The sequence below is a fragment of the Rhinolophus ferrumequinum genome, chromosome 8, assembly GCF_004115265.2.
Source record: "Rhinolophus ferrumequinum isolate MPI-CBG mRhiFer1 chromosome 8, mRhiFer1_v1.p, whole genome shotgun sequence".
Taxonomy (NCBI): Eukaryota; Metazoa; Chordata; class Mammalia; order Chiroptera; family Rhinolophidae; genus Rhinolophus; species Rhinolophus ferrumequinum.
In genome coordinates, this window is record NC_046291.1 from 55,410,465 (window position 1) to 55,424,005 (window position 13,541).

A 13,541-nucleotide genomic window follows, 5' to 3' on the forward strand; every position below is an offset into this window, starting at 1 on the left:
CATAGGTGTTGTAAAAGAAAATGCTTCCTAATTTGATACCTAAATCTTTCATAACTAGTACTTTTGAAATCTCAAGAGTTTCATTGTTAATTTCTTCTTCTGGGTCTATCAATAAAGTCCTAATTAGATACAGACTGGGGGGAGAGAACCAGCATTTACTGAGAGACTACTATATGCCAGAGACTTGATTGTTTAATTCAGCGGTGCCATTTATGATCTGAATTTAACAGAAAACTGAGGCCCAGAAAACAGAAGTCACTGTAACAATATTTTGCAGCTACTAAGTGGGAGTCTAATAAATTAAACAATAATGTTCTTTCTATTGCTCTATTGTTCAATGAAGTACTTTATTGAAGGGGGAGAGGGTAGTTGAAGGATTTTAAGTATCTCTGATTGAAAGATTCACATGGCATAAATGATGTAATTATCCAGCAATTAAATTACTTTAAAATAAGAACTAAATATAATGGAGTATTTTTCCTTTCAAATAAGTCACATTGGGAGCTATGTAGTAATTTCAAATATTGCCCCAAGTACTTTGAATCTTTTCTGTTGGAATTGCCATTGGAACTGGAGTCACACTCTTTTCAATATCTTCAATGGTAGGTTTTCTTTTCCTTTTAGGTTGATTTTTTTCCCTTTTACAGTGGCTCTGATTTTAAAGACCAGCCAAAAGTTGTTCAGAGCAAAGCATAGTGAATAAAATGAATTATCAAGCAGCGATTTGTGCAGCACACAATCCCTCAAATGTCTTAGAATTTCTGCATAATAAGCCTGCCTGACTGTTTGACCTTGTAGATTAATTCAGGATGGACAATACCATTGGTGTTGAAGAAGCAAATTAACATTGTCTTAATCTGTGATTTGGGCAGGCATACTTTCTTAGATCTTTGGTTTCTTGGAGTTTTCCATTCAAGATTTTGGCATCTTCTTTTCAGGTCATACTGGAGATATCAAGTTTCGTCAAGTTTCTATTGTCCCCAAAGCACATTACTTTGTCCAGCTTCTCTGGAAAGGTCAGAATAAATGTCAAGTCTTCTGTGTTTCTATTCATTACTCCACATGCATGGTACATTCTTCACAGCACCTTTGCTTTTGCTCAAATTTTCTTTTGGAATGAAGCTGTTTCATAGCCCTTAAACACAGGGAAAGATGCTCAGCATCCCTCCAAATGAGAAAAATAAAACTAAAGCTACAACCATACATTTTTCACCTACCTGATGGGCAGAGATAAAGTTTAATAACCTGTATTGCAAAAGGAGCCTCCATAAATTGTAAACAGGAGTATAAATGGGTACAACCCCTCTGGAAAGTAATTTGGCAATATCCTTCTAAATTAAAAATGTACATACCCCTGATCCAGCAAACCTACTTCTAGGAATTTTCCCATAGGTATACTTGGACACATACAATATCATATATGTACATATTATTCATCGCAATCATGTTTATAGCAACAAAATAGTCCATCAATAGAGGTTTGGTTAAATCAATCATCACACATCCATGTGATGGAATATTAATCAGCTCTTAAGAAGAATAATTTATCAATATTTTATATCCTACCTTGGGAGGTGGTTATATCATGTATTCAATTCTCAAAATGTATCAAATTGAATCTGTTCATCTTAGTGAATGAAAATTACACCTCAGTAAAATAAGAAACACGGACAGCATAGAGTTAGGTAAAAAAAAAAAAAGTTGGGACTCTATGATAGCTTTTTCAAGACATTTGTTAAGTGAAAAATGGGACTATGGATCAGTATGTATATTACCATTAATATAGAAAATAATATGTGACTATAGTTGCAAATGCATAAATATCTCTTGAAGGATGTAAAAGCAAGGTAATAGTACTTGTTTCTCAGAAGGAGAACCATGTGGGCAGAAGAGAGATTTAGTTTTCAGTCTCACCCTTTCTAACTTTAAATTTTTTTAACTTGTACATGTAATATGTATTCAAAAGGAAAATAATTTTTTTAAATGAAGCTCTTTTGTAATCTAAATTTGTCATCAGCCACTGTTGCTTACTTGAAAGAACTAGAAAGAATTAGAAAGAATTACTTGAAAGAATTAGAGAATTCTGTCTATAGCTATATGAACCCTTTGGGTTACTGTGCTGCTGCTTTCCACCTCATAATAAACATTCTTGCTATCTTTCAATAAAATGTTTATGCCAATAAAAAAATTTTGACATGGTATTTCCTCCATAAGATCGTTTTTCAGTATGGCGAGTACCTCACTTGCTGAATTAAATTCGTACAATATCTATGGAAAATACTAAATGGGCCACGCATTTTCATGAGAAAGGAAAAAATAATGCCTGTTCCTTATGTACACAGCTAATTAAGGCAGTGACCAACTTGCTCTGATAGCCCAGCCACAGGAACACAACATGGTAAGCCTGTTATGATTCCCAATATTCAAATAATGTGTGCATAAAGTGACTTGAAAATAACACCAAATAATCATAATTTTTTCTTTTTAAAAAATTTTTCTTTTATGTTTTAATGAAATTTTTAAAGATTTCAACTAATAAAAAATATTGGATTATTTATTGAAATATGTTCCAAAGTTTCTAAATATTACCTGGCCTTTTCTAGTCTCGAATTGCTTGTATCTACCATTATCCTTGTATCTGAAGAACAATTGATTTGAAGATTATTCACTACTTAACTAAATTAACTACTCCATTTAGATCATGAACCATGAAATACTGTCATATAACGTTTACTTGATTTGGTGATCAGCTTAATAAATTATTTGTTTTGATTATTCAAACTTACAGTTACTTCAGCATTTTTTAAAACACAGATTAACACTGGTCATTGTTCAGAGTTTTGTTGAGGGTGCAAAAAGGTAGTTTGGGAACTAATATCTATAATATTTGGATGGAGGAATAGAGGTACATGTGGAATATTTATATCCAAACTCAAAGTTGCCAAAAACTATTTAAGAAGAAATATAGTACTCCACCTTTGGTTGTTGTTTCTTGGCTAAGTCTATAGTGTTACTTTTTGGTTTTAAAATGGACTTAAACTGCATAGCACATCAGTAGTCAATTAAAATTAAATTGTTATTTAATTAGTACAATTTTGTTGAACAGTTTTAACGTAATAACAGCAAACATGCCTTTGTCAAGAGATAGAGGAATATAGTGCAGCGTGTAAGTTTCAGGCTTTGGGGTTGAACAGAGCAAATTGAATCTTGGCTCTGCTCTAGATAAACTGCTATTAAGGTTTCCTGTTAAGTTGCTTAACCATTGTGACCTCCATTTTCTCCATCTACAAAAATGCACACACTGTGGTCTGCATCATCAGGTTGTAGGTGAAGATCATTAAAATAACGCATCTAAAATGCTTCCTACAATGTCTCCATAACCTGTAGCTATTTATTGTTGCAAAAGGAAATGCTTTGAATTATAGACATTCCTGAAAATTATCCTAAAACAATATATTATGATCCAATGTTATCTTTGTTATGAGGATTAAAATTTCATTTATTCACTCATGTAGTGTTCTGAGAGAAAGTCACACTGGTGTCTTTTTCATATCAAAGAAAAAAAATCTCTTTATATCAGGGAAAAAGCTTAATTTTGTGGGTAAACCTGATTAATTTATGGTAAGAGTATACTTTTAAGACTTGCCATTTTTGAACCCTTCATATCTTAACAGTGTCTGAAATCTAAGTTGTTTTAAATGGCCCATTCTCTCTTTCTGTTCTTCTTTCCCAGCTTCAGCGGTCTCTCCACCAAACCCAGGCCATCAAAGAATGGTTAAAATAGGACCCTACGGCCCAATAACATGAATGTTCTAGTTTTGGAGTCTAAGGCAAAACTGCAGTCTTACTCACAGGACCAGTCTATTTTCCTGTTGTCAGGGACAAATTGTTTACATATCTCTGTCCTATTGGACATTAAGCTCCTTTGAGAGTAGGGATGAGTCCCATTTATCTTTCCATTATTCCAGTCCTGTGCAGAAAGCGTGTATGCAGTAGGTACACAATTTGTTTCATTAAAATAATGCACTGAATATCATTTTATACACACCATTTCAATGAAAATATTTAAAAAAATAGTTACTATTTCAATAGTTCTTACTTTCTTATTTCAAAAAGACTGAGTCTTGTTTAGTGGTTGTTTTGCTTTTACTGTAATTTGTGATGACTAATTCAGGAAAGCCACCAGTGACCATTAAGCCTTTTAAGGTTGTTGCCTTGCTAGGAGCCCCCTGACTCGAGTGCTTTTCTAGTGGTGGCTTTTCTGTGTCACAGTGATATTCTCAGGGCTATCACAGTTATTTTTGACTCTGGCTGCACATCAGAATAATCTAGATGCTCCATTTCTATATGTAGTCTATGGTTTCGTAGAAGATAGGTGACACTTAGGCATGAGGAGTTTTAACAAGCTGCACAGGTGATTTTGATGTTCCACCAGGCTGGAAAACTCCTGGACCACCTGGGCTTTCCCTTGGTGACACCTCATGACTAGTGTTCTCTCTGGTTTAACCCGAGCATAGGCTCTACATCTTTTGAAACATGCTGTGCGAAGGCTGCCAAAGGGTATTCCACTAGTCTGATGGGGACTACAGATGTTTGGCCTGCACAGTATTAGCGTTTTATAATCTTGAAATATTTCCATCATACAGAGCAGTAGGAATAATAAAGTAATAAAAACTCATGGACCTACCAACCAGTCTAACAATTCTTATCATTTTGCCATCTTTATTACGGATTTTTATTAAAGTAATAAAACATTCCAGGTGCCATAGAAAGCATTTTGAGTGCCTTTCCCTGTCTCTCCCCTTCAGCAGTAATGACCCTGAATTTGGAGTTCATCATTCCGACCCGTGTTTCACTAAATATTCATATGTATTTATTCAAAGATTGTGTTTAGTGTTTTCTTGTTTTTAAACATTATGTATATGGTACCAGATTCTGTGCAGTGTTTTATAAAGTTGGGCCAATATTTAAAAACTGAAAAATTTCACATGAAATCAGATTTGTTGGCTTCTCTTGAAACAACCAGAAGATCTGGCAACATTAGGCTAGCTTTCTGGCATGACAATGTGCCGTGCCAGGCCAGCGTTGTTTGGTGTGACACAGCTCCACTGCTCACACTGTGTAGACATATGCGCTTGCACCTGGACTGTGTCTCCTTTGGTGCAGGTCTGGCCCCTGATTCTGAACTTCCTTCCATTATAATTCTTTTCTTTCTTCAAGGCGATTTCCGCTGTCCTCGCTTAACAGCTTACTACCAAAGGCTTCTCCCTCTCATTGTATCCCTAGCTGCCTCTAATAGCCACCTCTTCGTCTGCTCCCTCCTCTCTTTTTTCTAGTCTTCATTTTAATTTTCTTGCTATTTCCTGCCATTTCTCTTAGGATTCTTGATTTTAGCACCAGAAGAGCATGGCTTTATGTTTTTGTTTTTATTTTTATTTTAGACTTTGCCAGTCAAGAGTAAAAGAAGTTATTTGTTTTGGTCAGCAAATGAACCCATCATATTACATCTCTGTGATCTCTGGTTTTGGCTATTCTCCCATTTTGAAGTGTCATTCACATGTTTTGGTAACTTTTGGAGGCAGCTGGGGCACTGGAAGACCAGACACTGAATAAAGTGGGGTTTTATGGATTATACAATTCTTAAGGACTGAAATAATTTTTCTTTTATTTTTCTACAGCATTTGGCAAACTGCCACGCAAATTGCAGTCCCTGAAACTGTATTTACTGAATGAAAGAGTATTAATAAGTTGAATTATAAGTATTTTATTATACACCCCTTCTTACAAGCTAGGGCAGCCCCTAGGCCTCCTTTGTTTTTCAGAATACATGTAACCCAAGATGACTCTCCTGATAAAGATCTGAGCCTGGCAGGGAGGCCAGAATGGCAGACATGGAAGAGTGTTCAGGGTTTGTGGATAGCTTTGTGGGAGGATTTTTTAATAGAGAGGAACAAAGAAGCTTTGAGACACCCTTGGTGTTTGGAAAAATCTGAAGGCGAGAGGCATGGACAAAATATTTTCAGAAAGTGCTGTTTTGTGTATTGAATGGGATTCATATTTGTGATTCTTCAGTGGAGACAGCATTCAAGAATCAAATTGCTTTTAATTAAATTTTTATGTCATTCTACCTGGGACAGGACTATCAGGTCTTAGACCGATTACATCATAAAAGAAATACGTGTGCTGCACAGATTTACTACACTGCCGTTGGATGTTTTAGTAAAGGGCAAGCCTTGCTAAATGCAAAGTCCTTCCATTATGGATACAGAAAGTAGGGCTTCTAGCGAGACCTTTGTCAGGACCCAAATCAGGGTCAGAATCCTCTGAGATTAATGAAGAGGCATTAACGGTCACCAGAGCAATTTTGTCTGTAATAGAAAATGCAATAGAAAGTCAATTTCAAGAGCTGGTTGTGAAATAAATGAAAACACATGTCTGGAAGTTATAATTCATATAAGTTTAATCCCTTCAATCACATGTGATGAATTTAAAACAGTGTCTGCAATAATTCGGCTTAAAATAGATTTAAGGCTCTCTTTTCATTTATGGTTGGAAAATAGGCATCTTAACCCTAAATTGTGTTAAAGTTGATAAAATCAAATCACACCAGATCTGGACTTTGGATAAGGTAGCATCAGCTGGGTGAGTGGAAACACATGACATTTCTATCAGTACACTAAGTATAAGATGGCTTGGTCTTCAAAGTTGGAAAGGTTCATATATTCTCAAATGCATTTTTCAGACGGAAATTTGCCGTCTCTCCCGAAAATTCATTCAGATATTTACTCCGTTGGGTTTTTTTGTTTTGTGTTGTTTTGCATTTAAAATAATATTAAAAACAAGTTGTCAAGTCCAGGGCTTTGGTAGAATGGTGGCTCCAAAAGCAGCTAATTCCCATTGGTACTCATAACTAAAGTAGGTCCAAATAAAATGCAGTTAGCTAAAGAATAAATCCTGTGATGCCTCTGTATTAGTTCCCTAGGGCTGCTGTAACAAAGTACCACAAACTGGGTAGCTTACAACAACATAAATTTATTCTCTCACAGTCTGGAGGCTAGAAGACCAAGATCAAGGTGTTGGCAGCGTTGGTTCCAACTGGAGGCTCTGAGAAAGAATCTGTTCCACACCTCATTTTTCTAGCTTCCGGTTGCTGCCAGCAATCTTTGGCATTCCTTGACTTGTAGACATATCACTCCACTCTCTGCCTCCCTTGTCATCACATGGCATTCTTCCTGTGTGTGTCTGTGTCTCTGGGTCCAAATTTCTTCTTATAAAGATACCAGTAATTGGAATAGAGCCCAGCCTAATTCAGTATGGCTTAATCTTAACTTGGTAACATTTGTCAAAACCCTATTTGCAAATAAGGTCACATTCACAAGTTTTGAGGTTTAGAATTTAAATATCTACTTTTTTGGTGGGCAGGGGGTAGTGATACAATTCAACCTATAATACCCACCTTCCCTTGAGATCACCACCCCTGAGTCACTCCCAGTCATAAGTTCTGGAACCACTACTCTACTACTACAGCATGTGCTGTGTGTCAGGTGTGTTGCACACATCAGCTCACTTCATCCTTAGAGCAACCCAGTTATACTGGGATAATTATCCCGATTTTAACAGAGGCTCAGAGAGTTTAAGCTGGCAGCTAGTGAGTACTGAGAAAGTATTTACATCTCGCTATATCTGACTTATACCATACCTTTTCTACTATGTCCTGGCATCACCTAATTAAAAGAAAAGTTGGATCCTTATCTTTGGAAGCAATCATTTAAATCAAATTCAGCTCTGTTACAACTTTCCCCTCAAACATAGTTACTAAAACAGTCAGTAGGAAAGAGTTGGAAATGGAAAATAGGGTGATAGATTTTCTTCACACCCAAGAACATGTGACCTTTCCCACTATGCAATGATAAATTACAGGTTGGCCATGGGAGAAAGACCATCTGTCAATCAAGAGTGCCTCCTATTCCTTTAATAGATGAATTTCTACAACATTTTATAAATTGCACTTGTGTACATATATTTTTTAATACATCGAGGCAATTTGACTTTTAAAGGAATCGCATCTGTCATCAAGTTCCAGTTCTCTGCTCTTTAAATAATTCTTAAATCTACCCCCTCATCATTATCTTCAATATCATGGCTTTATTCTCTAACTTGACTATTGCAGTGGCTTCCAAATAAGTCTCTCCGCCTCCTCTTTCCTCCCATCTAATCCACCCTTAACATAGCTGATTCATTTTAATGCTTAAAAGCACGTTTTTTTTTATATATTTAAAAAGGGTTATGTTCATTCAACAAATATTTACTGAGTATATTCTGTGCCAGATGTTATTCTAGTCATTGGGATATAGCAGTGAACCAAAGGAATGAAAATTCCTGCCCTCAGGAGCTTATATTCTGTACAGCTCATGATTTCCATTGTTATATATTTTTCTCCTATATAGTTTGTTACAAATCTTGGCAGATAAGAATAATGATGATGACATTGATGAGGGTTTTCATTTTATTGAACATCTCTATGTGTCAGCCATTATGCTAAGCTGTTTACATATAAATTATGTTGTAACAACCCATGTGCAAGTTATTATGGTGCTCATTTTGTGAATGAGGAAATTAAGACTCAGAGAGTTTAAGTCCAAAGTCAGAGATAAAAAAATGTTGAAGGCAAAAATTGAATCTGGCACTTTCTTTATTGAAGGCCTTGGCCTCTACACGACACATCTTCTCTTAGCTATTCAAAGAGTTGTAGAGAACCAAAACTTTTCTTCGAACCTCTCAAATTTAGTAACTCGAGACCTGCAAATTAAACTGACAAAAAATATTAGCAAGAGGAGAAAACAGTCCGCCTGTGAGATGCACATACATGAGGGAGTACTCAGTGATACGTAACTCAAAGGGGTGGTTAGAATCAGGGATTTACATACCATGTTAAGAAAGGGTGATAAATTGTGGAGAAGTGACTAGACACAGGAAAAGGGGGTTTGGGCTCCTAGGCAGGGTAAATTGTGGGAAGGTAACTAGGAAATTGTATGGGGGAAGCTAAGGGTAGGTAAGGGCTGTTTATGCAGACTCATCTCAGTGCCTTCTGTGGTGATAAGAGTCATTCTCCTCTTTCTGGATTGTGAAAGGGGGGCACCTTTAGAAATGGAAATTTCCTTTATAAATGGAAATTCCATTTAGAAAAGTGAAATTTATGCCCTGCTTTTAGGCAATAGGGGGAGGGTAGAGACCTTATCCTGTGTCTGTTGTTTCTTAATTACCTTCAGCTCAAAATAATCCTTATGCTAAAGTGGCAAATTTCGGAGCAGCACAATCTGACCCCTTCAGGATTTATGTATAAATAAATGAACACTATTTCAGCTCTTTGTAAAGCAAATAATTGTAATAATCTGTTTATAAAATTCCAATTTTTTAATATTCAGTTTACCTGAAGCAGTAGTTTGCTCTTCAGAAGACATTTGGCAATGTCTGGAGACATTTTTAGTAGTCATGACTGAGAACGGGTGTGCTACTGGCATCTAGCAAGTAAAGGCCAGGGGAACAGACCTCTACAACACAGAATTATCTGGCACAAAATATCAACAGTGTTGAAGTTGAGGAACCCTAACATATAATGAGGCAGTTGTAAACACTTAACAAAATTTAGACTCTTATTTTTTTCTATGTTTTAAAGTCTGACTGAATGTATTCTTTATGCATTGAAATAAACCTTGTTTGTATTTTAAAGTTTTCCTCCCCTGCCATCCTTCAGTTTAAATTTAGTAATGGGTTTTCAGGGAAAACTGTATATCGATTGAATACTATTTAAATACATATATTTCCATGTTTTAAATACCACTTTACTCAATTGTTTATGGAAACATTAACTTAAAATTATAATCTAATACTTTTACATAATTTTTAAATATAATTCATGTTATATTCTTTATATATAAAAATGATGCCAAAGGCCCTTGAGAGTAGACATTCTTTAAACTGATTTCCTGGTACTAATGATGGGTCTGCACTGAGTCATCAGTGCTTGAAAGTCATCCTTCTGGTAGCCATTGGGAAAGTGCTCTGTTGGGTAGATATTGGTATGTGACTATAGAACAGTTGTTCTTTGTGGAAAACTAAGTGATCTGTGTTTGATTCAAATCTGCTATTGGTCTTGACGGAATCATGTTTTCCTATTAAGTTCCAAGAACTTTCCCGGCCTCCACAGTCCCACTTTATAGTTGAAAATCAAAATATAAATTCATGTGACAAAATGGGAGTCCTATCCATGTAATCACTTTTCTTTTCCCTTAAAAATAATCCTTACAAGTTCTTTGGGGGTGGGGAGTAGCACTTGAAGAGGTAAGCATGTATAGAAAGCACCCCTGTTCTGTATTCCTGCCCACTTAAAACATCAGAGGCCTAGAATTTATTGGTTCATGAAGTTGTCTGCTTCTTGACAGACATTAAAATCAATAGTTTTTGAACACCCACGCATAAAAGAATGTACACTTTCTTAATTCAGCTCATAGACCAGGGCAACGTAGCTGCTTTATGACAACTGTTTGATAAGAGATTAAGCACATTCATTTTCAGTTTAATGTTTTGATTAGACATATGTCATTTCTCCTAACAAATTTCTGGGTTTCCTCTGAATTATCTTTAAAAAAAAATAAGGTTGACTTTTGTGTATAAATGCAGGAGACCAAGTATTACAATCTTAGAGTTTTTGTTTGTTTGTTTTTTAATGTTCATTATTCTTAGTTGTCACTATGAAAACTACACAAGATAATTTTGGCTAAATGACCAATAGGAGCCTTGGTTCACTTCACGGCTTCAGCTTAAGACAAGAATGGTGTAATTTTGGTCATCTCAAACAAGGGAAGACAGAGAACATTCAGTGTTAAATACACCTATAATTAGGGAGACCTATGGTTATGCCATAGCAGTTTTAAAGATGAGGTAATTTGGGGAGTGTTGAAAAAGCAGCAATTCATTAAGTTTTCAATGCAGTTTATTTATGCCGAAGTACATTGTGACACCCAGTATGCTCTGTAAAAGAAACGCCTGCTATCTGTTGACCTAACGGGTTAATGTGGCATGCAACTAAGGGTATAGAACTTCAAATAAAGTGTGGAAATCTTTCTTACATTTCTTGTTCTAACTTCACAGGCCCTTACATCACCTCTCTGGGACCCAAGCGGCTTGGAACAAACGAATAAAGTCTGTGAAACAGCCAGGGACCTAAGGAATCATGTTTCATTAAGAAAAAATAGAAGGGCGGCGATTAGATTAGGCAAGGTGGGGAACGGATGTTGGCAGGTAAAGCGTCGGAAAGTTACAACTTGGGTTATTTTTTAACTGGCGTCCTACAAACGGCCGGCGTGTAGGTGTCTCACTCGCTAACTTGTAAATGAACTTCAAGTTCTCTTTAGTTGGGGAGACTGCTGAATCTGAGAACCTGGCGGCAGTTCAACGACTCCGCCCTCGGGGTCCCCAGGCGGCATCTTCTGGAGGGGCGGACTGTCTGGGGCCAATGCGCAGGGAAAGCAGGAAGTCCAGGGATCGGGGGACGCGGGCCCCGAAAGCAAACACAAACCGGCCTTGGTCCCCTTGGGTGGAAACTTCCCCGGCCGCGAGCAGGGGGGTGGGGGCGGTGGGGCGGCGGTTCCCCTCGCCGAGGCAGAGAACAGCGCGCGCGAGGCTCGGGGCGCGCGGCGAGAGCGGCGGCCGCCGCCTCCTCCCCTCCCCGCCTCCGCCGGCTCTGCCTCCTCCCTCCGCCCCGCTCGGCCTCTCTAGCTCCCTCCCCTCGTGGCTGGCTCCGGCGGCGGCGGCGGCGGCGGCGGGTGGGGAGGGCGTGCGCCGGCCGAGAGGTGTCCGCGGCGAGGGAAGGGAAGTTTCAAGTGGAAGGTCGTCCGCGGGCCGGCGCGTCCTCCTGCTCTCCTCCGGCAGCATCATGGCGGAGCCGAGCGGCTCGCCCGTGCACGTCCAGCAGCCCCAGCAGGCGGCCCCGGTGACAGCTGCGGCGGTGGCCGCGGCCCCGGCAGCCGCGACAGCAGCGCCGGCCCCGGCGGCGCCCGCAGCCCCGGCTCCGGCCCCGGCGGCGCAGGCCGTCGGCTGGCCCATCTGCAGGGACGCGTACGAGCTGCAGGAGGTTATCGGTCAGTGCGGTGGGCGCGGTGGGGCCGGTCCAGGCTGGCTGCCGAGGCCCGGCGGGAGGCGCGGCCGGGGGCGGGAGAGGGCGCGGGATGCTGGGCTTGCCTGCATGCACGCCCTGGAGGCAGAGCGGCCGGCTTCGGGGCCTACCGGCTTCAACAGTTTTTTTTTTTTTTTTTTTTTCAATTTATTTGTTCGTCTGTGAGCACTAGTGCTGCAGGAGGCGGCGCGGCGGATGTGACTCGCACTGCAGACGAGCCGCATGCTGCAAACTTTTATCTTCCAGATCGCCGGGCCGGCGGTGTAGGGGGCCCGGCAACGCCGCCGCATCTCCCTTCACCCGCGCGCTGGGGCCGCAGCCCGTGGCCAGTGGCCACGCGGGCAGACAGCCGCGGGAGGGGTGGGGTTGCGGGGGCGCCGCCCTGCATTTCCAGCGCCCTCGCGCCGCGCCCTGGGGCACCCTACGGGCGCAGCAGCGTCTCTGCCCTCCATCTCCGAGCCTCTGCCCCTTGTCTGCAGCCTCTCGCGGTGGGTAACGGGGCAACGTAGAAGTCGCGGAGGCCCAGCGTCTTACTCGAGGCCGGGAGGATGCTGGGCTCCCTCCTTGACAGCCGCTCCTCCACGCCCGCGGTGCAGCCGGGCTCTCCGCGCCGCACGGGTACCCGCTTCTCTTCAGTGCCCGGGCGCGCCGCCTGCTGCCCAGCCTGCCGCCTGGGGAAAGCAGGCTTCCTGGCCTTCTGCCCTGCACCGGGCCGATGCTTTCCGCTGGTCCAGGGCCGAACAGCAAGAGTGAAACACGAGGCTGTCGGTGATCGGCTCCCTGCCTTTCTAGTCGGCTCACCAATATCACCTTATGTTACATTTCTAAAAACCTGGCAAAGTGGAACAGCAAGAAGCCTGAGTTACTTTTCCTTGGGCCAAGCCCGTGAAGGGCCAGGAGATTTGTGTTGACCCGTCCCTTAGAACCTTCCCCATTGGATCATCCCGTTTGAGAGGCCTGTTAAGCCCAGTTAGGGAAGCCTCCACGTAAAGTGGGCCCTGGGCTTCTAATCTTACTGGCACTGGGATGGGATGCTGCCTTCCCATAGCTTAATATTTAAGTATGGTGATGAAAAAGGAATTCAGGGTATTTATCTTAAATATTTTTTTTTTGCTTTTCATTAAAAAAATCCTCCACCTCTCCTTTAAAAAAATTAAAACAAGAATTTTATTAGGTGTTTAAATGATCCTTTATCAGTTGTTACAGTGTGAGTGAAACATAGTGCAGACTCAAATAGATAAGTAGATAGATGCATACATACATAAATAAATAAAACATATGAAAAAATGATCAGCAGAACTGTAACCTGGGATATAAAAGCTTCAAATACCCTAAAATAGCATCTGTAGGTAAAATTCTTTGAAAA

General features: G+C 40.2%; 1 protein-coding gene across 5 annotated transcripts in view; it reads left to right on the plus strand.

Moving 5' to 3' along the window:
• The first annotated feature begins 10,813 nt into the window (after positions 1–10,813).
• STK39 (serine/threonine kinase 39) overlaps positions 10,814–13,541 on the plus strand; it is a 276,825-nt gene continuing 274,097 nt past the window's right edge. For 2 of the 5 annotated variants that reach the window (XM_033112650.1, XM_033112649.1), the window contains exon 1: positions 10,819–12,140. In XM_033112650.1, coding sequence (XP_032968541.1) covers positions 11,393–12,140 — 748 coding nt within the window. In that variant the 5' untranslated portion in view covers positions 10,819–11,392. Of the gene's footprint in view, positions 12,141–13,541 lie in introns of all 5 variants that reach the window. The other 3 variants (XM_033112648.1, XM_033112651.1, XR_004423705.1) reach the window with 2 other exon arrangements.